Raw genomic sequence first — 27,113 nt, 5'->3', positions numbered from 1 at the left:
TATTATTATTATTATTATTATTATTATTATTATTATTATTATTATTATTACTACTGTATACTTTAAAACACCTCTGGCCTACAGTGTATTTTGTGTGAACTCTGTAATTGCTTTATTTATCCACTAGGGGACTCACTTCAGGCGAACAACCTAAGGTGCAGTATAAGTTCCAGCTGTTAGAGGGCGCTGTTTGCCAGGGACAACTTGTCACCATTCAGTAGAGCAAGACAACCTCGCTGCGGCTTTTTCGGTTCAGTCTGGGAGAACCAAGACCTCAGAGAAGAGGTGGAGTTCGCTGTTCTTCAACTTCGCGGGAACGAGACATAGTCTGCAATGTGGACACAGAGCTGAAAATACATATAAGCGGGCTCTAATACACGACAGGTAACTTTTATTTGTGTAGTAATTTTTTTGTTTTACAAAATGGTTTAGTTAGTATCAGTTAGCCTAGCTGAAACTCCGACGTGGTTAGCTAAACGTCAGCGGCGGCTATTTGCTTTGTTTTAGAATATAGATTTCGACCACGATAAAAACCAGGTAAAGAAACGCACCTGTTGTCAGGTTTTTTTTGTTAGTTTTATAATGTTCTTTTAGATACAACTTACTCTGTATTTTTAATCCTAGCTGTGGCCAGCTAGCTTCCCCGACACGACCGTGAGAGGTATGAACCAGTGCTGTCACTTTTCAGGCTTAATATTTTCCTCCTTAACGTGGCGTTTGTTGCTCGCTGTGGTTCAGAACATTAAAACACAAACCTAGAGAGCAAGTAAGGGTTAAAAAGCTTACCGAGCTAAAGCCAGGTATTATGATTAGCAAGCTAACGATACTCACGTTGCTGCGGTTCATTCAGGAAGAGTAGAGACACAATTGAGAAATCTTGTTTGTCCCTCGGTGCAACATCAAGCTCTGACACCTGAAAAACACCCTCCGCTTCAAAAAAACATTTTTTTTTACACTTTACCAGTGCTTCTATCAAACAAAATGCCATCGTAAGTACATGTCAAGAAATTGATCAAACATCTGGCTTATGCGTGTTTGCCTAGTGCCTAGCTTAGTGTTGGAAAGAAATGTTTATATGAGCTTATGTTCAGTATTTTTTGTTACTATCCAAATACATTTTGACAAGTTTGTTAATTTCTATAATAAAATATGAGACACTATATAAACAGTCAAGTAATGTCAATGCGATTAAATTACTGGGTCACACAGCTCCTCTTACTAAACTTACCCTGTCATTGAATAGTTGATATGGGTGAGTGTATAAATCTATAAATATGACAAGAACAATTATAACCGTCACAATTAATGTAAGGCTCTCTTCTTTTCAGCACACCGCAGGCATGGAGCTTCATAAATCTGTGACCTTGTGGATATTTTGTGTGTGCCTCGTTGGAGAAATTGTGACTGAAAAACAAAGTTTACTTGCAATGGACAGTCAGATTGATGACAGTGGTTTGTCAGGTGAGTGAACAGACATTACATTATTTTTTTTATAGCATTTTGAAAGACTTAACATTTTTTCCCAGTTAAAACTACTCAGACAATCATAATATAGATGGAGTGATAGAGTATTGCAGTTCGTGCCACGTCTTCCTGATTGTCCAGGCACTAAATGTGGCCATGCTGAGAATAGTACGGCTGGCATTTGCTTGTAAGCCCTGTGCTCTTACATAGAGTGAGCCACCTAGCCAATTGAGCTAATGTTTATCAGACCAAACAGTGGGTTATGAAAGCCACCGGATATGTTGATAATGCACATGATGTGTTTAGTTATTCATAAATTGGGTGAATCACTCAGGTTCCTACACAATATTTGCAGTTTGTTGTTAATTTATTGGGGTTTTGCATCAAGAGTTAGTAACCTTCCAACCTTTATTGTTTGATGCAGTTTTGTCTTTTATGTTTCAATCTGTGAATCAACTTTTTGTCGATGGCAATAGTGGGTTTTATCTGTCAAGCGCACACCAGTAGCCACACTCATGACCTGCTTTGATGTTAGGTTTGTTAAAGTGTTCTAATGTTACACTTATAAAACAAATTCTGTCCACTACAACAATAGATGCTTATAGCTAATGTTTTTGGAGTTATACAATTTAGCATTATTTGCAAAACTGCAAAAGCACGTTACCAGTAAATTATTAAATTGATAATTGTAAAAGTTGCTTTGGACATTGTCTAAATCATTCACAAGTTAAACAGTTCTGCAAACAAGTTTGTTACTGCCAGTAATCGACAGGCCTCCATCTAAAAGCATTTGTTTCTAATATTATAGAATGCTCGAAGCTTGACTGGTTTCCTGAATGGTGCTGGAAGATAGTAACTGTTGCTGCTACGCGGTGGCAAAATTACAGAGTGTGTTCTTCATGCAGGCACACAGAATAGCTTATGCAACTTGAGCTCTTACAAAAAGGCAGGCCGACTGGTATGTAAATATCTTATCTTGCGTCTCTGGAGGTTTGCAAGCCAAATAAGAAAAAGAGCCAGGTTGAGTGTATGGGACTGCTGCAGGTGGTAGACTTTTCCCTTACTTTCATACTTTGTTAAACATGGTCAGAGTCATTTTCTTTGTGGAATGTAGCTTTGCAGGTTTACTAAAGCTGAAAATCTGTCATGCTGTGACTCAAAAATTAACTGTTTTTATTATAAGGAAGTTCAGTCCAATATTCTGGTTTAGTGGATTCACTAAATTTACCGAGTGCACAAAAGTTTACAGTTGCATGCATTGATGGAAAAAACAACACGTAACAAAGAGGATAATTAGTGGTACTTTATACCGTACTGTTTATTTCTTGCTAAGCCTACTTGCAAGATCATCTTGTTCCAAGAGTAACAAAACCATATTTTGGTATGAGTTGATCAGTGGGAAGGAACATTATGATATGAATGAGACAAATTACATCCTTTCAGTTTGCGTAATAGTGTGGGTGACTATAACAAATTTAAAAAATCAAACATTGGGGGGAATTTGTAGCCCTTGGTTTCATAATTTATGACAGGGAAGTGAGATTTTATTCTGAGCAATTTGCAGCAATGTCTGCATATTTCTTCAAGTTTGCAAACAATATCAAAAGCTATCACTTTCTAGGTCCTAGCTATAAACTAATGCATAACCAAACAACATTATACTTAACAGACTCAATCACCTTTTTTATTACAACAGCAACATTCTAAAAAATCCTTTACAAATATTTTTGCATGCGGTTGTTGTTAAAACCCAAACTGAAATCCAGTATAGAAATAATAATTTCATAGCAAGTCCACCATGATCATTAACTCTTATTTTTCTTATTTGAAAGTGTTGAATGTGTAGCTCATGTAAAAATTATACAACAGAAGGGACTGAATGGGCAGCAGCTGTGGAGATAAGGGGTTAATCAGAAGACATGAATTGCACTAGTTTTATAAAGTCACATGAATCTTATTGCTTTGAAATGACACTTAAACACTCTATAAAAGTTCCAAGTAATGCCATTAAACATGATGTGTTGTAATAGATGCAGAAAGTGTTTTCCTCTGAATGAGAGTAGTAGCATTATCTCTGATCTATGGCAGAGGATTGTAATCCCTTAGGAAATACGGAAGAGAAAACAGTGGGCAGACAGGCACCTCATCAAAAAATATGGGTTTCAGATTAATCTATAATTAATTAAGAAGCACTGCAAGAAAAAAAAAGTATTAGTGATGCTTTTAGTTTTAACAAACTGCAGGAGATTGTTTTATATACCTTTTTAATTATAATTTTTTGTTTGAACATAATTCTTACGAGTGCTTTAGTCCATTATTACTAGCATACTAGCTTTAGCCATAAAGGCCATTTTCATAGAATAGCCCCTGGCAAAATTGTAATAGAGAAGCTGAAAAATACACTTGAAAACACATAATTACCAAATCACGTGAAATATAAATTTACATAATTAAAGAAGCACACGGAAGCATAAATAAAATGTTGCAAAATAAACATTAATTATTATCAGGCAAAACAGAATATTTGATTAGTTAGGAACCATTGTGTATAATAATGAATATATACATATTTCACAATGATTAAAGATTAATTCAGCTTCAGACCTGACAGGTTTTAAGTATGCACAGTTATGTGTTAGTTATTAGTCATATTTCTGACAGAAACGTTCAGACAATACTTAGCTTCTTGGTAACACAAGGACAATGAGTGAAATCTCTTATATAAACATTACTTTCTTTGCCACAAAGGCTTCTTTTTGCAGTTCAGTTGTTTCGGCAATAAAGTATAGTTTAGTGAGAACAGCCACACAGGAAATCTTTCCGGCATTTGTGCGAAGAAAAAAAAAACTAATTAAGAAAACACAATAGAAGTCATGAATCTTTGGTATAGGATTCCTTAGATTTAAAAGACAAAGTAGTTGTTATGAGCTACAAAACAAACTACAAGTTGACACACACTTAATGAATTTTTGCAGGTTTTGCTTTTCTAATCCTTTTGCACAAGAAAGGGGTACGGATGGGATTGCAGTACCACTTATCGTTGTATAAATTTGAATTGCTAATATGATTTTAAATCTGTTACTTTACTTTTTTGAATAGTGTTTTGATACGTTTCTTCTCCATTTCAGATTTTTGTCGATTTGATGAACCATTATGCAAGAATGAGAATGTTGTTCTCAGTTTCGAGGCTATACGCAGCATCCATAAGCAGATGGACGATGACGCAAACGGCAACGTAGACGTGGTAGAGACGGATGGCGTGAGTACCAACAAAAATAATTCATCAACATGAGCTGATGTTTTATTGAAGAGACATACAATCTCATTACTGTAATCCTCTGTGATGTGTCTTTAATATTTGCTGCTAAGTTGGTCAAACAGTTCTAGTCCTTGTTTTTGCCTTAGCATCTGAAGGATTTTTCCTGTTTGTACTTCAGTTCTCTTTTTGCTGATGTTTTGGATCAATGATTAACCAAATGCACAGTAGGACTGGTTGTATTTGCCATTTATGTTGCATTTTGTTTGCATGAAGTCTAGAGATGGCTTCTTTTCTTCACAAAACATTTAAATTTTTACAGAAGCACAGAATTACCACTCAATCAATTCACATATCTGTATTTCACTGCTGTTTCTCAGATGTCAGAGACGGTGTCCATGGTCTGTTTAATGTTCACTGTGAACTTCATTCTGAACTAGGATTGAGCAATATTGTCCAAAGATGAAATATCAGAGTTTTGTACTGAACAAAGCTACACAGTGCGTACGGTATATGTTTTTATTGTCTTCAAATATTTACTTAATAAAGTTCAAACAGTAACTAATAATTTTAATGTTTAAATAGGTAATTAAATCTGAAGGGGAACCACAGACGGCGTTTAAGGATTATTTATTTGAAGGTGGATGATTAAGTTTTAGTGTAGCTTAAAATTTTAAAGACACTGCAGGTTTTAATGCTCCTGTCCATTTTTTTTTTTAGCTCAGATCCTATTTTTTATTTAATTTTTTTTTTTTGGCATGGTCATACACATTAATGCGATCTTCATTAGACTCCAGTGTGAACCGTTTTCAGCTCTGAGGCGACCCGCATACCCAGAAGAAAATGTGATGACACACGCAGCATGCTACGTTTAAGGAAGTTTGGTTGCTGCGCATATTTGCATGTGTGATTCTGAAGTTGTTGTGCAATCAGAACTGATTAAATTGCCTGACCTGATTGTTTGGGCCAGCGCATAACCGGTACATTTGATCTTGCCTCTTGGTGACGACTCCTGTGCAGTATTTTAATTTGAGAATGGAAGTGACGAACTGAAGGCAAAAACAAACTGAAGTCTCGATCCCATCATGTTTGTATCGATCCAGTCAAACGCTAATTAGTATCTTATGTTGCTGTAGATCCTCAGTCATCCAGGACATGGGAAATTAAAAGAACAAAGTCAAAACAACTGGACTTCTGTTCTGTAGCTGAACACGTGCATAGTATCAATATTTAAACTGCACGAGGTTCGGACTGTCGGATGAAATGCTACTTTACTGTTTAGACTGCAGACACATTGAAAAACATTGAATATGGATCAGATTCAGTACCACATATGAAAAGGACCTGGTTCAGATTTGAAAAATCAGATGTGTCACGTTCAGACTGTCATAAAATAAAATCCAGTATGGGTGGGTTGCATACGGGCAAAAAAAAATAAAAATCAGATTTGGGCCACATTTGCCTGCAGTGTGAAAGTATCCTTAGTCACTCCTTTTGCTCAGCTGGTTTATATTTCACTAGAAACAGGAGCTGGAAAGGTTTTGCATTTTGATGATTGTAAATGCTATTAATAATGGAAATTGTGGTGTTTGTACTCTGTGACACTTGTTAGTGTGACACATAGAGGGGAAGTAAAAAGGGGAAATTCTGAAATGATGACATACATTGCTACAGGATGTCAAAGGAAAGGAGGAAATGCTCTACAGTAAAGTGCAGCTTTCATGGCAGAATTTACATTTGCCCTTACAGAAATATGTTGATGGAAATCTGTGCAGTTGTTTTCATGCTCCCATACTGTGATCGAATATTTCTCACTGGACGGGCTGTCTAACAGGATGAAGAGCTCCTGTCCTTGTGGCATGACCGTGTCTTGATGACTATAGTAAAATACAAATCATTTGACTCTTACAACATACGAGCACATCTGAGAGATTTGATGTGAAATTGCTAGACAAAATTCTATGTTGCCACCATTAAAACATTACAAGTACCTTTAGAAACGTTTGTTGTTGTTTAGCCTCTGTTTGTTTCGTTACATGTAATAAGGAGGAAGTTCTTTGCTGTTCCAGATTATTCAGCAGGAAAAAAATTGAATATTTAAAAGTTGCTATTGCTAAAAGTATTTATTACTTTTACAGTACATGAAGCACATGCACTCACCTGATCTGATTTGTTATTTTTTATTAGCTCTAAGCTATTATCAAATCCATTCCACCACTTATGAATGTTTTTCTTCCCACAGTTTATTTTTTGAGGAGTATCTTTGTAATTTATAACTTTGCAACTTGAATTGATAACTGAGAGATTTGAGACGAGTTACCTGCCAGTGTGGAATGTGATGTCTCTATTTTCAGTTGTTCATGCTTTGAGTGTAAAACCAGTCCATTTATGGCAAACTCTGCAGATTTCTGCCCAGATTCTCTCCCTGCTACACTTCATCTGTCCGTCTGATTTATACTCAGTGTGTATTTTATGTATTTTCATTTGGTATTGGCATTTTAAAAGAAATATTTTGCTTTTGGGATGAGTAAGGTATCATTTATTTACATTAATCAAATGCTTTTCAGATCTTTGTTTTTGTAATATAATCATTATTTTGCTAGTTTGACTTTTCATCAGGGGCAGCACGGTGGCGCAACTGGTAGAGCTGCTGCCTCTCAGCGAGCAGGTCCCTGGTTCAAACCCCGGTCCAGGGGCCTTTCTGGGTGGAGTTTGCATGTTCTCTCCGTGCATGCGTGGGTTTTCTCCGGGTACTCCGGTTTCCTCCCACAGTCCAAAAACATGCATGTTAGGCTAATTGGTAACTCTAAATTGTCCCTAGGTGTGAGTGAGAGAGTGAATGGTTGTTTGTCTCGTTTGTCTCTATGTGGCCCTGTGATGGACTTGCGACCCATCCAGGGTGTACCCCGCCCCTCGCACAGTGATTGTTGGACATGGGCACCAGCGACCCCCGTGACCCAAAATGGAATAAGCGGGTAAAGAAAATGGATGGATGGATGGACTTTTCATCAGAAAAACAAAGGGCAAACCACTTTTGAGTTCTGCAATATTGAGATTAAGCCAACTAAAATTCAGTATGCTGCAAAATGTTCTTTGAAAGTAAATAATACACAGTTCTAAATAGACAAATTGCACAATTTGATCATTATCTGTATATTTCACGCAAAAGTTTATATTTTGAATTGCTTCAAATGTCCTTGTTCCTCTGCAGTTCCTCAGAGAGGACCTTAACTACCATGACCCCAAGGCCAAGCACAACAGCTTCCATGGTGATGACCAGTTCATCAGTGTGGAGGACTTGTGGAATGCCTGGAAGAGTTCTGAAGGTACTGCACAAATGGGCTTCTCTCGATTTTTGTTCTGTTAAAATGTTTTTACTTTATGTAATTTGTTCTATAACTTAAAGTCTGATACACATGTTTTATTGCAACATTTCCAATGTTTGCTAGACCATTAAATGAAACACAGCTGCTCTCACCCCATGCTCCTGTCCCCACCAACACACACACTCCTCACTCTTCTGACAAAGTAGAGGGAGGCAGTTGATTAGATTCCATGCTGGGCAAAAAGCAGTCTCCTTATCAGTTCCAGATAGTGGCAGAGTGGCCATCTTTGAATCTGTCAGCACAAAATTCACATCCACACTCTCCTTCTGTACATTTGTGTGGCTGGTCTATCTTGTTCAAGTAAGAGCACTCTTTTCATGAGTGTTGTCTAGCACTTGCACACACCCTTTCCTCAGGATGCTTTGACTTCTCTTTTTTTGCATGTACTATTGACAAAGGTCTCAAGGTTTGGAACTAGCAAGCAAAAGCTTCTGTTTAGGAGAGCAACATACAAACCTGATTCCTAAAAAGTTGGGACACTAAACAAATTGTGAATAAAAACTGAATGCAATGATGTGGAGATGGCAAATGTCAATATTTTATTTGTAATATAACATAGATGACAGATCAAAAGTTTAATCTGATTAAATGTAACATTTTAAAGGAAAAATGTGTTGATTCAAAATTTCACAGTGTCGTCAAATCCCAAAAAAAGTTTGGACAAGTAACAATAAGTGGCTGGCAAAAGGAAATTGAGCATATAATGAACAGCTGGAAGACCAATTAACACTAATTAGGTCAACAACATGATTGGGTATAAAAAGAGCTTCTCAGAGTGTCAGTGTCTCTCAGAAGCCAAGATGGTAAGAGGATCACCATTTCCACCATTGTTGCGCAGAAAGGTAGTGCAGCAATACCAGAATGGTGTTACCCAGCATAAAATAGCAAATACTTTTAAGTTATCATTATTAACTGTGCATAACATCATCAAAAGGTTCCGAGAATCTGGAACAATCGCTGTGCGTAAGGGTCAAGGCCGTAAAACTCTACTGGATGCTCATGATCTCCGGGCCCTTAAACGTCACTGCACCTCAAACAGGAATGCCACTGTCAAGGAAATAACAGAATGGGCTCAGGAATACTTCCAGAAAGCATCGTCAGTGAACACAATCCACCGTGCCATCCGCCGTTGCCAGTTGAAACTCTACAGTAAAGAGGAAGCCATTTCTAAGCAAGCTCCACAAGCTCAGATGTTTGCACTGGGCCAGGGGTCATTTAAAATGGAGTGTGGCAAAATGGAAGACTGTTCTGTGGTCAGATGAGTCACGATTTCAAGTTCTTTATGGAACACTGGGACGCCATGTCATCCGGACCAGAGAGGACAAGGATAGCCCAAGTATTTATAAACGCTCCGTTCAGAAGCCTGCATCACTGATGGTATGGGGTTGCATGAGCACTTGTGGCATGGGCAGCTTGCATGTCTGGAAAGGCACCATTAATGCAGAGAACTATGTTCAGGTTCTAGAACAGCATATACTCCCATCTAGACGTCATCTCTTTCAGGGAAGACCCTGCATTTTTCAACACGATAATGCCAGACCACATTCTGCAGCAATCACAACATCATGGCTACGTAGGAGAAGGATCCGGGTACTGAAATGGCCAGCCTGCAGTCCAGATCTTCCACCTATAGAGAACATTTGGTGCATCATAAAGAGGAAGGTGCGACAAAGAAGGCCCAAGACGATTGAACAGTTAGAGGCCTGTATTAGACATGAATGGGAGAGCATTCCTATTTCTAAACTTGAGAAACTGGTCTCCTCTGTCCCCAGACGTCTGTTGAGTGTTGTAAGAAGAAGGGAGGATGCCACACAGTGGTAAAAATGGACTTGTCCCAACTTTTTTGGGATTTGTTGATGCCATGAAATTTGGAAACAACAGATTTTTCCCTTAAAATGATACATTCTCTCAGTTTAAACTTTTGATCTGTGATTTGTGTTCGATTCTGAATAAAATATTAGATGTTGGCACCTCCACATCATTGCATTCAGTTTTTATTCACAATTTGTTTAGTGTCCCAACTTTTTTGGAATCCGGTTTGTAGTATGGTTGACACCACACATTTTAGATTTTTTTTGCCTGGAGGTGTGAGGCAGATCTGTCTTAATTATCACACTGGGCAGGTCGTTGCATGTCCTACATGTTAGCTCATAGAGGATTTTTGGAAAAGGTGCACACCACCCTTATGTTTTGTGTCTAGCTGCATGTCAAAATTTCATTTGTACATTAAGTTTTAAATCATAAATGTTACTGATAATTCTATAAATGCTCAGCTTAAATTTAATATGTTAACATGGTGAACTGTATAAATGACCATTTACCTGAAATCAGCAACTCGAAAGTTGGAAGACAACTAGTGTCTTTTCTGAAGTTGTTTGGCAGGTCTTTGTTAAAGCCATCCGCATGCTGGGGGAGTTTTTGAGTTTTGTTGTCTTCAGTCTGTTCATAAACAATGGTTACGGTGATATCAGTTGGAGTGCTTTGCAATAAAGTTAATATTTACTCATGCTAAATCTTTGAGGACCAAACGCTGTTACAAAATTAAGTCTGTACTTAAGCTACAGAAGAAGGTATGGGTGGTAAATGTAGCAATGACAAGTGACTGTAACATCAGGAAGTAAGAGCACAAGAAGCATAAAAAATACCAATAGATGGAAAAGGAAATTGAGGATGAAAAGTCAAGGCCTCAGTTGTGCCAGTGGTCATCGAAGTACTCAGACTGAAAATGTGGCTCCACCAGATCCCAGGAATAACCTTAGAGATCTCCATCCAAAACAGTGTAGTCCTAGGAACAGCTAAAGGTCTTATTAATTCAGTTCAGTGTATTTATATGGCACCAAGTCACAACAGAAGTCGTGTCAGAGCACTGAACAAATAGCGGTTCATCAGAACCAGGCTCAGGACGAGCAGCCATCTGCTTCAACCGTCTGGGTTTGAGAGGACGGGAAGGAGAAACAAACACAGAATTTCAGGTCTAGGTGTACTTTCTACTGGAAGAAAGACTTTAAAAAAACCACGTTAAGATAGAAATAAGTACAAATATAAACGGGTATAGTACACTGTCTTCTAACAGTCTAAGCCTATAGCAGCATAACTAAGGGATAGCTTAGGAAACCCAAGCCGACCCTAACTATAGGATTTATCAAAAAGGAAAAACTTGAGCCGTTTTATAAGTAGACAAATGTGCCAGCTTTATGGAGAGAAACTGGACGTTAATTGTGACTGTATTCTTATCTCTCCTCAGTTTATAACTGGACGGTGGACGAGGTGGTGGAATGGCTCATCACGTACGTGGAGCTGCCACAATATGTGGACGCATTTCGCAAAATGAACTTCAATGGCAGTGCTATGCCAAGGTAGGAAACTTCATGTTTTATTTTAAGTACTAAATCTGTAAAAAGAATGTAGCAAATAAAACTTTAATTTTTTTCAAAACCAGTACTTAAAAAAAAAAAAATTAATGGACATTTTTGATTTTGTTCATTTCCACATCCCCATTATTTAATTAAATATGTCATATTTTTCTACTCATAGGATTTTTTTCCATTGTGATAGTTTTGGTTGTTAGAGTTTCTGTGGGACGTTAAATAGTATTAAGTCATTAAATGGATTTAGCAAAATTTAATGCCTTAAATGGCGTTAAAAAGCATAAAATTTTAATCTCAGTGGTATTAAATATTTTTCATTTGCTTTCAAGAAAAACAAAATGAGCAGTTCTGGAAACTGCTTATGCAAACTCGCTCATCAGGGTGATCTATTACTTTTCCATTAAAGTAGCATGCTGAACCATTATTAATTGTTACTGGATGGTCAGTTTTCACCTATTTGCAGGTTCGTTGAAAAACGGGTAAACTTCAGGGGCAGAAACAAAATGAGTAAATGCAAACTCAAGCTACAGTGGCTGAAAAACAAGAATTTAGAACTACAGCCCGACAACCATCAGGATGGTGAAGGTTTTTGCAGCAAAAAAAAAATTAGTTGAAACAGTCGACATGTGGAAAGGTCAGCCATTGTTGTAAAAAAAAAAGTTTAGCAATCGTGGGAGCTGCCCGTTTAAATGTCTCTCAGTTTGATTAGCAGTTTTTTTTTCTGCTTTAGTTCTTGAATTTAACAATAGTAACACTAAAAGACAAATATATGTTTGCCCAAGATTATAGTAAAGATGTGTCTCTGTTTAAAGTTTTATTTCTTTTCCAAAAACTTACATTGTTCTCTCCATGAGTCAGTTTCAAGTGTTCATAGTTTATCATAAATATTTGTAACCTTGAATTTTACACAAGATTTTAGCAAAATATAGTGTTAAGCTGCTGATGCATGGTCTGTGCCACCACCCGGCCGGAGCATGAAATAACAGCTTTATTACAGAGAGAATGATGATGACGACTCTGAAACGTTTTGAGTTTAAAACATTAGTTAACCACAACAAGAATGGATCAACTGTGGAGCCCCGTGAGGGCCATGTCAGAAAAAACAAACCAAAAACCTTATTACAAACTTCTCCAACTCATTTGTTTTACTTCTGTCTCTGAAGTGGGGGAGCAAAGAAAAGAGCAAAGAGTCACGAAGGGCTACTGATTCAATGGTTCACAAAAATGTATGTAATTTAAATTGTGGATTTTTGCACTTTAGTTCTTTTGTCTGCAATAACCACTCGGGTTCAGAGCTGAAGTAGGGCTTGGTAGAAGACCTGTTGAACACGTGGGGCAGTAATCAACGCAAGTTTGATCATGTTTTATCTTCCAACTTCCATTTGATGAACGTTATCTAAGATAAAGCACATATTTGTTGTCTGCCCGCCTCGCATGGATCAATCCCAAAAACGACTATTCTTTTTTTTCTTCTTACTTTTTCAACGACACACTATCTAATGTGTCTCTCCAAGATTCTTTAGCATTGGAAGAAACCACAGTTGACAAAAATTTAGAGAAAAACCTCCCTCCCCCACCTCCCCAAAAAACGACAAGAAAGAACAAGAAAAAAAATTGTGGCACTGTGCACAGATAATTCTGGTTACAGGTATCCTATTAGCATTAGCGTATCGACAGTAGGTATTTGTTTGTGCATTAACCTTTGTTTAAACAGGGAAATCCCATTGAGATCACAGATCTCTTGCAAGGGATGCCTTGGCCTGAAGGCAGACGAATGGTGACACTAGCATCAGTAAAAATATGTACACACGTACATGATGATGCTCCACACCTCTTTTGGATCTGCAATGTTCATTTAAATAAGTTTGAATTGAAAAGAAAAGCTTGTGATCTAAGGTACATGACTTAATCTCCTGTAAAATAAAGTTGTGTATGTATTTATTGCCAATGGCATCAAGGGAATTATAATGGCACAAAAAAAATATCTTGTGATGCTTATGCTTCACTGTCGATGGCATTAAAAATGGGATTAAATTGGCATTAAAAAGCAATAAATTTGATTTGTCAGATTTCTACAGAAACCCTGTATTAAGGAACACCATTTTAGTTTGGTTTCTTTTATTTAGAACACCATTGTTGTAGATCGGAACTAATACGGCTTTAAGAATGAGTAGATGATTTGTGACGGGATCACTTTAAACATCTGAAAATGTATTATACCTTTTCTCCGTCTTCGTACTTCCTGGGAAACGAACATGTGTCTGCTCTCTCTCAGGCTTGCTGTAAAGAACACAACTCTGACACTCTCTATTCTGAAGATTCTGGATCGCAGCCACGTGCAGAAGTTGCAGCTTAAAGCTTTGGACACTGTACTCTTTGGAGCACCCCTGAGTATGTATTCCCTTATTTCGATTTCTGTTTCAGCTGTCAGGTTTACTCCAAGTTTGGCAATTTTTCCTCAACGTTTTTAAAAACTACTTCCAAGAAAATGCTAAATGGGTCGTGAAGAACCCTCCCAATATACTAATGTTTCAGCAGGCTTGGTTGCTCAGTCCTTGTTTAGTATTTTTACTGTTGAAACAGTTATTTCACACTAAAACTTTTGATTTTAGAAACTTCTTTAACTTATTTATTTTATGAATTGATTTTCTTTTCTGTTTTACAATAACTAACTGATTAATTGGATCAGCTGCAGTTTATTTCCACCTTTAAGATGAATTTAATTTATGGAATAATCTACAAAGTTGTGACTACTTGTATGCTATTTAGAAATAAAGAAACCTCGTGTTGCTTTTACACATTTATGTTCACCGTGTTTGCTACTTCATCATTTAGCAGATCTATTGTTAGATATTCATATTATTCAGTTTTAGCGTAGCAGGCACAAAACCATAATGGCAGTAATTTAAAATAAAAATAAAAAAAATCCTTGTAGATGCAGGAAAAAAAACCATCAAGTTCTTATTTTTATTTAATGGCATAATTAAATTTAGATACTGGTTTTGATATTTTAAACATGAAGGAATATTATACTTTATAAAAGTAGTTGAAACTGCCTTTAATGAGAACCCAAATGAACAGCTGAATAAAGTGTATAGATTGTCGTGTTAAGAATGATCCCACGCATCTAACATTTTAGTGGGAGAGCAGCTCTTTGTTCTTAAAGTGAAGAATAACTAAAAAGTGACTAATAGCAATGTTTGTTTTTCTCCCAAACTGAGATTATTATTATTATTTTGCATTAGAAATCTACCAGAATTACCATTATGTTGTTTTTTTTTAATGTCCTGTTGCATGCTCACTGATCCAGGTAGATAAATCTAACGGGTCCTCTGGACGGATTCTTCTTTGTTAAAATGTTTTGTCTTCTTCAGTCCAGACTGAAGTCTGACTGTCGGTCCGCTCTGACTTATCCAAACTGAAGAAGTTTGTTCTGACGAACCATTTTAATAAAGTAAAAGTTTTAATTTGTCATCTTTTCTTTTTGTTTTTGTCTGAGATGTGTTGTGTTTCTTTGCTGTGTCACATTTAAACCCTGACTTACTCTTTATTCACCTGACACATCCCACATTTGTTATGTGAAACCCTTTGTGATGGGGCGTGAAACAGTAAACCAGCTTTGGATCACGCTGCGCTGTATTCCACACACATCCCTTTGTGTACATAGACAAATAAACACACCACTTGTCCCATTCCTCCCCTTTCCAGCCGCTCTACTTTTGTATTGACACAATTACTTACTGTCACAACAGGCAAGGTGTGTCTCACCTATTATACCTGAGACTTATTGGAAAAAAAACAATGCTTACCTGAGTACAACTTAACTGAGTAAAGAGAAAATGAACATGTGTTTGTTTGGAATGATGTGAAAGTTAATCTAATCACCACTGAAGCCAAAAAAGATTCAGTGATCCTTCAAAGAAAGCAAACATTTGCATCGGACAGATATTTCTCAGCAGCATAAAGTTCGATGGCCTGTCTCTGACATGTTTAGCTGTGGTTGTTTTGTTACACACACACAGAAATGAGCAAGGATGGTCTGGCTTTGACAACCTCTGCAAGGAGCAAGGAGCTCCCACTGATGGTCCCTTTAATAGAGTGACGGTGCAGCAGTGGTTTCAGACAGGCCTCACAATGGGCTGAATCTTAAACAGTTGTGTAAATGAACCTTAACAGATCAGTCTGGTTATTTTTAGTTTTGATGCTCATTAAATTTAAACTAGTGCTCTATTGAATCTTTTTTTTTTTTTTTTTTTACAAAGATTGACCATAGAACACATTTTATTGCAAACAACTCAAATTAGGAAATAAGTTATTAAAACTTACTTGTCCTCCTAATCTTATAACTTGATCTTTGTTGTGTTCCAGGAAGTAGAAATCCTAATTCTCATATCTCTTTCCAGCAAAAGCCAGTTCAGATTTGGCAGGAAGTAGCTTGCTTTGTCTTGTAACTTGCAAGGCCTGAAGACAGACTGCGATTCAAACACGATGCTCTTTGACTTGTCCTGAGCTTTGTGTGCTCGAAATGTGATCTGAATCTCATACAAATCTGTTCCTAATGGATGTGGCTAATGTCCATCTAGTGTTACCTTTTATAATGATTCATCTTTATGATACATCCACATTACCAAATGGTTTTATTTTTAAAACAAATAGTTTAACTCGTAGCGTCTCAATGAACAAAATAATAGATGCATATGGTTTTATTGTTCTTTCAAAGTAAAGCGTTGGTTCTTAGACTGAAGTAGTCTCACACCACAACCTGAGCTCGTTCTGTTAATTCCATTTGTGTCTAACCACGACTCCTACCATCATGATGAGGCTTTGTCCAAGCTTCACACCACATCCTTGTGTTGACAGGATTATTTGTATGCATTATATTTTATGTTTAATTTATTTTAATTTAACAAGTGAAATGTTTGAGAACCGGTTCTCATGTACACACATGACCTGAGATGTATGCTTGTTGCTTTAATTGTTTATTAATCTAATCTGGAAGGGTTTATAATCTGACTAAATTGTGACTTTTTCTTTTTGTTTGTTTTTTAGTGAATAGACATAACCATTTGAAGGACTTCATGCTGGTAGTATCCATAGTCATAGGGATGGGTGGCTGCTGGTTTGCCTACATCCAGAATCGCTATTCGAAGGACCACATGAAGAAGATGATGAAAGACCTGGAAGGCCTGCAGAGAGCTGAGCAGAGTTTGCATGATCTACAACAGAAGTGAGGCTTTTTCCCACTATTCACACCACTAATAAATTATACAAGTACTGTTCTCTACTTGGTTTGATCTTATATTTTGTTAAATCTGACAGTTTAATGCGTCTGCTATTTAAGAGGGTAAGTAGCAGCAAAAAGCGTCCTAATCAAGTGCACTTTAATTGATTATCAGGGAGTGTGCACATCTCCTTAAATGCAGAAAGTGTAGCATTTTGCTAAAGTATGAAACATTCAAGATTTTGCTAACCAAATACAAATTTAAAATAACTCTGCAAATATCTTTTAAAAACTGTTGTAGCTTCCCATCAAGTTAAATATTATAGGCTATTTCTAAACAGTTTAGATTACATCATTCTTTAATTAGGGCAATTATTCACACATGGAAAAATATTCAGAATTGTTGTCAGTCTTCTTAAGAGTCACGGTTCACCTTGAGGTCAGAGTGTGCAGTGCTTGGAAAAACTGCACAAAAAAATAAAATAAACTACATTTTAGAGACATGATCAACTCCCGAATTCAGAGCAAACTTCTTCAGAAAAGTATGAAATAATAAGGATTCAGACGTTTACTCCAGATGAGTTTCACAAACTGCTCTGAGAAGTGCTTGAGCAAAGTGTTAGCTGTCAGAAAGTTGGAACGGTTTCTAAATGCTCCTTTATGTTTTAGTCACTGGGTCTTCCAGTGCCAGAGCAGCCACCGTTACATACAATCAGTTATTTATAGCACCCATAAACAATTTAGAGTATCCAAAAAAGTTCAATCTGGTCCTCTGGACATTCAAAAAAAAAAAAGTAGAAACGTTTCGTCTCTCATCCAAGAGACTTCCTCAGTCTGAGGTGCTGTTTTCAGCTCAGTCTCTTAAATAGCACCTTCTCAGAGTGGATCAACCAGTTTGCTGCTGACAACCAAAACCAGCTGATCACATGCTCAAGATGGACCATCAGCCTAACAATGGATCATTAGCACACTGATGGCTGTTTACTGTTCACAGAGGGCTGAGTGATACTAGCAATAACAGCATTGTAAGAGGGGGACAGTTGAACCTGGAGGCCTCCACCCCTGTTTAACGATGGACGATTTCTTTTCACAAAGATGGCCTCCTTTACTCCTCTCTCAAACCATCGTACCCCTCTATCCAGGATGTGAACATCTTCATCCCTGAACGAGTGACCGCTGGCCTGGAGATGAGTGTAGACCGCAGAGTCCTGGCCTGATGATGTTGATCTTCTGTGCTGGGCCATCCTTTTGGCCAGTGGCTGTTTAGTTTCCCCGATGTAAGACTGATCACAGTCCTCCTGTGGGCCAGATTGAACTTTTTTGGATTTTTCTACCTGGATTATTGAGCATGAATCAGGAAATTAGAGTATCTTTTAAGAAAGGATAATGATTTTGAAAGGAAAATAAATATTAAAAACATAATCGTTGTTTATTAAGTACATTTGCTTTTTTAATCAAATGCTTTTGACCTGAGACTGAGTGGTAGGAAAACTTGTGGAGTGGACAAAACAAAGAGTTGAGAGCCTTTGGAAACGTTAACGTTTTGTTCTATTAACAATTCCTGGGCCAGTGGCAGGAGCAGTGATGAGCTTTGTAACTTGACTAAATGACGTTCTCGGGTTGATTCGTAGAATTTTGAACAGAGTGATGTCATTTTGATTTGACAGGCCCTATTACCCATGTAGGTTGGTCTGTTTGAGCTCAATGTTTAGAAAAGGGTCTTGAAATAAATCAAGATATGTTTTGAAGTAGGTGAAATGTCAGCTGTACTGCAACTGGTGTTTTTTTTTCTCCGTAGTTTCTTTAATTTATTGAACATGAGATGTATCGGCCTGTTGAATGCTGACTGAAAGAGCTGCTGAGTGATGCAGTGAGATCACATAAATGGGGTCAAACTGTCCCTCTGATTGTCTGACATGTCACTTTGAATTATGCCTTTTTGGCTAGATTCTTTGTTCAGCTGAACATTTCTGCCTCTGCTGGTTTAGAAGTGGCCTTTGATAACATGCTAGGCTAATTGCTCTTAATTCTCTTCTGCTACCCACTCCTGAAATTTCTTTCTAAAATGTCCCATACATGCAAACACTTTTTATGCTTTGCAGACACTCAACATTGTCATAACTGCTTGCCTTTTTTAAATAAATTTTGTGGACAGTGTTGGTCTAAAGTACCTTAACAAGTAGGGCTGAATAATTAATTGCATTTGCAATAATATCGCGATATGATAAAACAAGATTTTCTAATTGCAAAGGCTGCAATTTGACTGGTCATGTGATCTGGTTACGTGATTTGCAAATTAGCAGAGCAAAGTAGAGCAGGGAGCGGGAGACGTCAATACTGGGCTTGAACTGGTTGCACAATGATGTCAGGCCTGACAGAAGCATCTGAAAGTTTGGTACCAAAGAGCACGTCCGTTGTTTGGAATAATTTTGGCTATAAAAAAAGAAGACGCTGCTCAACGACGTATTATGCAGAACCTGCCTTGCTACTGTTGCTACCTCTCGAGGTAACACCTGGATCTTTATCAACACTTAAACAAAACACCACAAAAGCCATTTACGATAGTTGCGTGGCAAGAATGCCAAGGACCAGTGCTTCGACTTCAAGTAAGCAAAGTACCAGCCGACAGGGATCACTGACCGAACTGTTCAAAGGTGTTACTTCGTATTAACATGATTCGAAACGGCACATGGAAATAACTGGAGCGATAACAGAGTTCATAGCAAAAGACATGATGCCCATTAATATAGTGACCAAGCCTGGGTTCACAGCTTTGGTAAACACAATGGATAAACGTTACAGAATGCCCTCATGCACACGTTTTAGCCAAGTTGCTATCCCGGAGCTATGCAAAAAAATGCAGAAACAGAGTTGCAGCAGAGCTGAAAACAGTTTATTGCAACTGAGACAGATTTATTGCTTGTGTTCGTTGAAAAATACACGAGAAGACGACGTCGGAAAATAATTGCATATTAAAATCGCAATAATGATGCAAAAAATTTCAATTATAATATTTTCAAAAATTGTTCAGCCCTACTAACAAGTCAAAAAACATTCTGCTCATATCACTGAAGTCTGTTGGTTCAGCATTGCATTACACTATGTGCAGTCATATTGTGCAACTTTATTTATATCTCGTTTGTTTTTCCTACAAGCTTAGAGATTCTAGCAGAGAGAAACGAGGTATGTCCTCTGTGTCTGACTGAGCTTTTCTTCCTGATCCCCACTGCCAGCTGCTCTCTTTCCATAACTTTAAGCAGATCCTGTGGTGGTATCAAGTAGCCTAGCTCCAACATGGCGTCTCTGTTGAGAGACAGCAAGAGGAAGCTTTTAAAAAACAGGATTTCCTGTGTGCCCAAGACTGTGCCTCACTAGTGGGAGATGGTGATAAATGTATCAGCTTAACGTGTCAGGTTCAGTTCTAATTCACCCACGAGGATATGGCTGTGTGGTGCAGACGGACGAGTGTGACAGACCTTCAAATGTTAGTTGTCATGTGGGGCTTGTGAAGATTAAGTCAAATGTAATGATGTTGCCAGTGACTTAAGCTAAAGCTACTATTTCTTGGTAGAGTTAAAAAAAAGTAGTTTCCCTGTTCGCGCCACAGTTCAGGATTATTGGTATATTTCAACATCTTCTCTTTGGGAACTGCACATCTGCCAGTGTTCTCAAACTTTAACTGTGGTTAAGGTCAGGGTTGAAAGTGTGAGCAGGACTGCCAACTAGCTGCGTTTTCCACAACTAGTGTTCTGGATCAGATTTCATTTGCATTTTTCTTACTACTTTTGTAACGGCTTCTGTTTTAAATGTGCTTTATAAATAAAGTTGACTTGACTTACTGCTGCTTTTTTGTTCTGTAGTGGAGAGTGCTGCCCCTTATTGACTAAAATGTAGCATTGCCATATGTACTTAAATGTAAAACTCTTAACTGAACTACAACAAAAGTAAATTCTGAAGCCCGGACAACAACATTGAATATATACTTAATTTTGTTTATAGTCTTTGTTATTTTAAACAATGTGAGTTGAAGTACATAAAATGAATCCATTGGTGGCATGCCCCTCCTTTATTAAGGTGAGAAGAACGCCACTTAGAAAGCAGCACATGTGTTTTAGACACAGGAATCACACTGTGCCGTTCTAAAGTTACTCACCGTCAGCTGTTGCCATTCTTGGCTCTGCTGCCTCCGATGTCGGCTTATTGTGAGCTGCCTAGCAGCTGACCATGGCCTTTTGCTTTATATGTTAACCATTGTTTCCGGTGATGGCACGGTTCATGCAGAGCATATATTTCACACATAGGTGGCACACACAGGCTTACATGTAATGTTTGCCAAGTTAAAAATTACACTAGGTTTCTTGTCTTGGCCTTAGAAAGGACCCTTTGAATGCTCAAGAAGTGAAATCTAACAATTTGTTCCCGACCCTGTTTCCAGGCTGCAGATTGCCCAGGAGGAACATCGCTCCGTCGAGGTGGAGAAGGTGAACCTGGAACAGAAACTGAGGGATGAAATAAACACAGCCAAGCAAGAGGCCCAACGACTGAGAGAGCTGCGTGAAGGGACCGAGAATGAACTGAGTCGCCAAAAGTATGCAGAAGAGGAGCTAGAACAGGTAAAGTCTAATCATTAATATTTAGATATGTTTATTATGTTTGGGTGATTTTATTCAGAAACGGATAGAATATTTAAAACCTTAGTTTATTGCTGCTGCACTATGTGGCTGTATCATTTATGTCACTACGTTACCATCATAATTTAATTTGTCTCAATGTTACCACCTCATGTACCATGTGATGTGAATGACACTAAAGGAGCTTGAACCTACCTGTGCAATAACCTGTCACACAACCTGTGCAGCTTAAGTTAGTTATGTGCAATACAATATATATCATGTGCATTTAAGCTTATAAAAATGTATTTATACAAACTCATCCTACTTGCTCCGTTATATTCTACCATGTTGTGGTTTACTGTATTTCTATTGGACCTTGCAAACATTTTCTTTCTTTTTTCCACTATTTGGTACTTTATTTTGTACCTTTTATTGCACACTTTAGTATTTTCTTGTTTGCTTGTTTTTAGCGAGTCAAATTGGTTCTTCTCATCCTGAACCTTTCATTGCACTGTCAACCTTGTGTTAACCTGCATATGACAAATAAACAACATAACTTCTTATATATATATATATATATATATATATATATATATATATATATATATCTTCAATAAATAATAAAAAAAAAGGTTTTTAGAGCAAAGATTTTTATGTTTATAATTTTGCACGTCATATTACCATAGGAATATCCTGATGCATGCTCAATAATCCAGGTAGAAAAATCTAAAAAAGTTCAATCTGGTCCTCTGGACATTCAAAAAAAACCCAAAACAACAAAAAATGTAGAAACGTTTCGTCTCTCGTCCGAGAGACTTCTTCAGTCTGAGGTGCTGTATTCAGCTCAGTCTCTTAAATAGCACCTTCTCAGAGTGGATCAACCAGTTTTGCTGCTGACAACCAAAACCAGCTGATCACATGCTCAAGAAGGACCATGCTGGTATCACTCAGCCCTCTGTGAACAGTAAACAGCCATCAGTGTGCTAATGATCCATTGTTAGGCTGATGGTCCTTCTTGAGCATGTGATCAGCTGGTTTTGGTTGTCAGCAGCAAAACTGGTTGATCCACTCTGAGAAGGTGCTATTTAAGAGACTGAGCTGAATACAGCACCTCAGACTGAAGAAGTCTTTCGGACGAGAGACGAAACGTTTCTACATTTTTTGTTGTTTTGCTTTGTTTTGGGGTTTTTTGAATGTCCAGAGGACCAGATTGAACTATTTTAGATTACCATAGGAAGTTTATAAAATAAGAAAAAAAAAGAAAATGTTATTTTTGTTGCATGCTGATGATTGTTCTGAATTAGTTTTAATCTCTCGCCTTTTTTATTCTTTGAAATGTGCTGCAGGTGCGCATGGCACTGAAGAAAGCAGAGAAGGAGCTGGAGTCTCGGAGCAGCTGGGCTCCTCCAGAGTCTCTCCAAAAGTGGCTGCAGCTCACCCATGAGGTGGAGGTGCAGTACTACAACATCAAGAAGCAGAATGCTGAACGCCAGCTGCTGGTGGCTAAAGAAGGGGTGAGCCCGGCAGAACTACCGTACACGGGAAATGCTGTTTAATTGAAGAGACGGTTTTATTTATCTGAAGAGGACACTGCTTGATTTTCATCCACAGAAACAAGTTTTGGTTTGACATTTCTCAAGTATTTAAACCAAAGAATACGATGTTTATTTCTTATTTCTTGAACAATTTGTTGCCAATCTGGATATGCTTTAAAAATCATATAAATATAAAGAGAATATAAGCATGACGGTACAAAATGGTACAGATTTAATAAACTGTTTGTAATCTGTAACCTGATTCTTTTATAGAAACTTGATGTTTGCCTTCATGTTTTTTCGTTGATGTGTGAGTCACTTAGATATTTGTAACTCCTCAACCAGATTGTTTTTATAAATAAATTGCCTTTTTTTTTTTTTTCTTAAATCAAGTTCTGGAAAGTTCAGTTTTTTTTCCGTGGAAATGTTTATTAGTTTTTTAAATCTTAGCTGTTGCGTTTCATCTGCACAATGCACATTTACCAGAGAAATGAAAGTTTGGTTGTGTGTTTTGCCAGGCAGAGAAGATCAAAAAGAAGAGGAACACTCTCTTTGGGACTTTCCACGTGGCTCACAGCTCCTCCCTGGATGATGTGGATCACAAAATATTGGCTGCAAAGTAAGTCAGGCTCAATGACGCAGCAATGTAAACAACGTTCAGTATGTGTCAGACACGTTAATCTGCACTTGTGTTTTCTAGACAAGCCCTCGGTGAAGTGACAGCTGCTCTGAGGGAGAGGCTGCATCGCTGGCAGCAGATAGAGATGCTCACAGGTTTTACCATCGTCACCAACCCGGGCCTCCCCTCTCTGGCCTCATCGCTCAACGTTGATTCCAGCTTCATGGGTGGCAGAGCCACACCGCAGCACTTCATCATGTCTGATGATGTGGACGACTTGGACGAAGGCCTCGTGTCTGGAATTTTTCAATGTAAGGGTTCGTCGAATGATTTAGTGGGGACTAACAAACGAATCTCCAAACAAGCAAAGACCGTCCTGGGGAAATCAAAAAATCAGCCCACATGAGAGTTGGGACTTTTTATTCTGCGTTCACTTGAATATGTTTTGTCATTCCTTGTGATACAGATTGTGTGGGTTAAAGAATGTCCTTTCATTAAATTATTTTGGATTATATTTAGTGAATGTTGACAGGAGCGGTATGAATGTAAAATGTTATATTAAATTTTATGTGTTTTGTTTAAAAAAAAATTAAGAGGTTTCCCTTGAAACTTCACTAAATGCCTTTTTTTTAAATTGTTTTATTTTGGATACGTGTTTACTCAAATGTCAGTCAATTATTGGGACAAAAAAACTTGTGACTTTTGGAAAACAATCCTTCTATAAAAAATACAGTTTATAAAGAGACCAAGCTTTTTCTGTAGATGTGATTGTGTCCTAATATTTTCTGCACAGATGTTGAATCAGGTTTTGACACAGTTCCTCGTTCTAAATAGATTAAATATAAACACCAGCACAAAAATGTGTCTGATCCTCAAATTCACATGACATTTTTCTCATTGCTGAGTTAATGGGTGAATGTTCTGCACATTCATCTCAAGGAGATCATACTTTATTCCCAGCTTGAATAGTGAGTGAGCCTTTGAATCGCCATTAATTACTCCCCGTTTCAATCCCTTCTCTTCCTCTGCCACCTTCGTGTCGCTCGGCTCCAACACTGTCTTACTGGCTTGACTTCAGATGGCGCCCTGCAGCTGGAGCGGCGAGCCAGTGACCTGTTGTCCATTGCTTCAGACTGTCAGCCCATGTGGAAATGCTCTGGTTGGAGATTTATTCATGCCCCAGTTCAGTCCCCAGTCTCTCCCTTTCGTTAAAACCTAGCAGAACTGAGATTCTCTAGACCTATGTTGCTCATGAACACTGCTGGAGAAAAGGACATTACTCCATACTGGTTATCTAGAAACTTGCCTGATCTTGCCTCAGAGGAAAATACATACAAGTGAATGTTAGAACCATGATATAATACTTAAATATTTTATGTTAATAATGAAATGGTATTTTAAAACCAGATAAAAACATTCCAGCAGTGAATACATTTTTAACAGCCTCCCCTGTTGGTCTCTCCTTGCCTATTAGGATGAATTGTCTTAGTGTTTATTAATAATGTTATTTTGTGTCAACAGCTCCCAGTATGATGTCTCTACGCCAACGCCACATTGACCCTCAGCTGACCTTGGGCTCCCAGAGGTTGGTAGAGAGTTCCCTGCTTGCAGGGCAGCATGGAGAGGGAACCCCTCACTCATCCAATCCTAGGCCCACCTTCAGACAGTCACGCAGCCATTCATTCGGGCAGCTCGAATGTCTTCCTCTGCTGCCTCTTTCCTCAGCTGTTTCTCATCCGTCAGTCATCTGTTCTTCCAACCTAAACCCCCCGTCTGTACCGTTTTTGTCGTCTTCGTCCTCCTGCTTACCCAGCTCTGTAGCTGGTGGTGTTGCCCCCCATTCCTCCCACGTATATCATGCTTCTTTCCAGCCCATGGACCCCATTCCTGATTTCACGTTCTCAGATGCCTCCAAAGTTCATCCCCTATTCAGCGACAGTTTCGGGTACTCGACTCCTTTCACACACACACACCGTGCATGTGTGTGGGTGTTGGTGTGGTTTTTTTTTTTCCTTTCTTTTTAACCACCTATCATTTTGTCTTAACCCTCGTAGCTTGGCTATCGTATTCTTAGTTTTTGTGTGAACTTGACTAAATCACAGTTTACTTTTTACATATTTTTGCTTTCATGCTGTTGCCCTCATAACCCCCCCCCCCCCTTTTTTTGTTGTCATTTGCAGTGTTTTTTTGCCATAAAACTTAACGTGTGAAGTTTCACTATCCTGTGCTGCGCACCTTGTGGCTTTGCCGGCGTAGTGTGTAGACGAACCCAAGCAAGCATGGCTACATAAAAAATAAAAAATAGTTTTCCTGATTTACTCTAATTTGTGTTTATTTTTATTTTCCCGCAGGGACCTAAATCGCTCTGACTCTGACTCTTCCCTGACTCTTTCTCAAGTTGGTGACCGGCTGTCTGCCTTCGGCTCCAGAAGCCACCTAATCAAACCCACTTCTCTCATGCATGGGTTGTCCCACCGTGCAGACGATACCGTCTCCATGCACGCTTACACTTCCAACGGAGGGAACCGCATTCATGAAGGAGGTGCCGCAGAGGTCGTCTCTGGCAGCCCGATACTCATGAAGGAGATCCACCACATGGAGAAGTCGCCCAGCCTGGGAGAGATCAACAGTCTGTCCGAGTCATCTCGCTCTTTCAGTCCCAACTCCACAGACCTGGATACACCGTCGCCTACAGGAGGGCAAATGGGAGTTATGGGGGTGAAAGGTAGCAGTCGCATCCCGCAGCTGTCCTCCAAAAAGAGCCCCCTGGAGGAAGACAGTGGCTCGACAGGAGAAGAGACGGATTCCACTGCCAGCCGCAAGAAACACACCTTCAAGATCTTCAAGAAACAGAAGAAATAAGTGCGACATGAACTAAGGGCTGTTAGACTGTATCCCTCTGTCTGGTCTGTCATAGCTTTATTTTCTTTTTAGGCTTTTTGGGTTCGTTAATGGATAAATCATGGCACAGTTTGTTGCTGTTGCATCTTTCATGTCGGTTACAACACGTGCTACAGACTGGGAGCAACCAGCCGTTTCTCTTTCTCTGCTTCTTTGGTCAGTGTTTAAAACGAGGGCAGTGGGCAGGTTTGTACATTGGAATGTAAAGTATTTATTCCTGCAGGAAGTCGTGCCAGGGAATGTCTCCCTCTGGGTTTTCTTTTCATGTTCTTCAATCTGACATTTTGCATGTCTCCACTTTTGTTTGACTGGTATTCGAATGCTCTTGGTGTTTGCTCGGTTCTTGTCGTTATCCTGCTCAGAGAACACTTGATGTTCTGTTGGTTACTCCCTAACCACCTGTTCCTCAAACCAAATTGAATCCACACTTTCTTTGCCCACAGAGTACTTTTGTTTATATTGATGTATACAGTTTTTTTATTTGTCTTTTGTTGTCTTGTTGGCACTTGATGATGCATTCAAGGGAACTTTAGGCAGACAAGTCCACGTAAGCTGCAGTAGTTTAGCAATTCAAGCTACACCTTTGTCTGGAAATGTTACTGTTTGAACACTTATTAGTTCTAGCTACTGAATGGAATTCACTGCTACACTCAAGAAGCACATTGCCTAATAATGTTACAAAAGGACAATCAAAATGCAGACTTGGCCCTTTTATTTTGGAGATTGTCTTATTTAGGGTCCAGGGTATGC

The 27,113-nt window shown here is 38.4% G+C and overlaps 1 protein-coding gene across 1 annotated transcript; it reads left to right on the top strand.

The window, feature by feature from the left end:
* Positions 1–260: 260 nt before the first annotated feature.
* On the top strand, positions 261–26,811 carry stim1a (stromal interaction molecule 1a). The gene is made up of 14 exons (XM_037678272.1): positions 261–384; positions 1,329–1,461; positions 4,593–4,723; positions 7,932–8,046; positions 11,351–11,462; positions 13,750–13,865; positions 16,524–16,701; positions 21,131–21,308; positions 22,655–22,822; positions 23,362–23,462; positions 23,544–23,773; positions 24,541–24,621; positions 24,984–25,407; positions 25,814–26,811. Exons 2-14 carry the CDS (start codon positions 1,341–1,343, stop codon positions 26,322–26,324), a joined length of 2,466 nt encoding a protein of 821 aa, XP_037534200.1. The 5' UTR covers positions 261–384; positions 1,329–1,340; the 3' UTR covers positions 26,325–26,811.
* Positions 26,812–27,113: the final 302 nt, after the last annotated feature.

Source organism: Nematolebias whitei, chromosome 6, assembly GCF_014905685.2.
Source record: "Nematolebias whitei isolate Nwh7 chromosome 6, NemWhi1, whole genome shotgun sequence".
In the NCBI taxonomy this organism is placed as follows: Eukaryota; Metazoa; Chordata; class Actinopteri; order Cyprinodontiformes; family Rivulidae; genus Nematolebias; species Nematolebias whitei.
The sequence above is the reverse complement of the archived record's forward strand: the minus strand, read 5'-3'. Positions and strand labels throughout refer to the sequence as shown.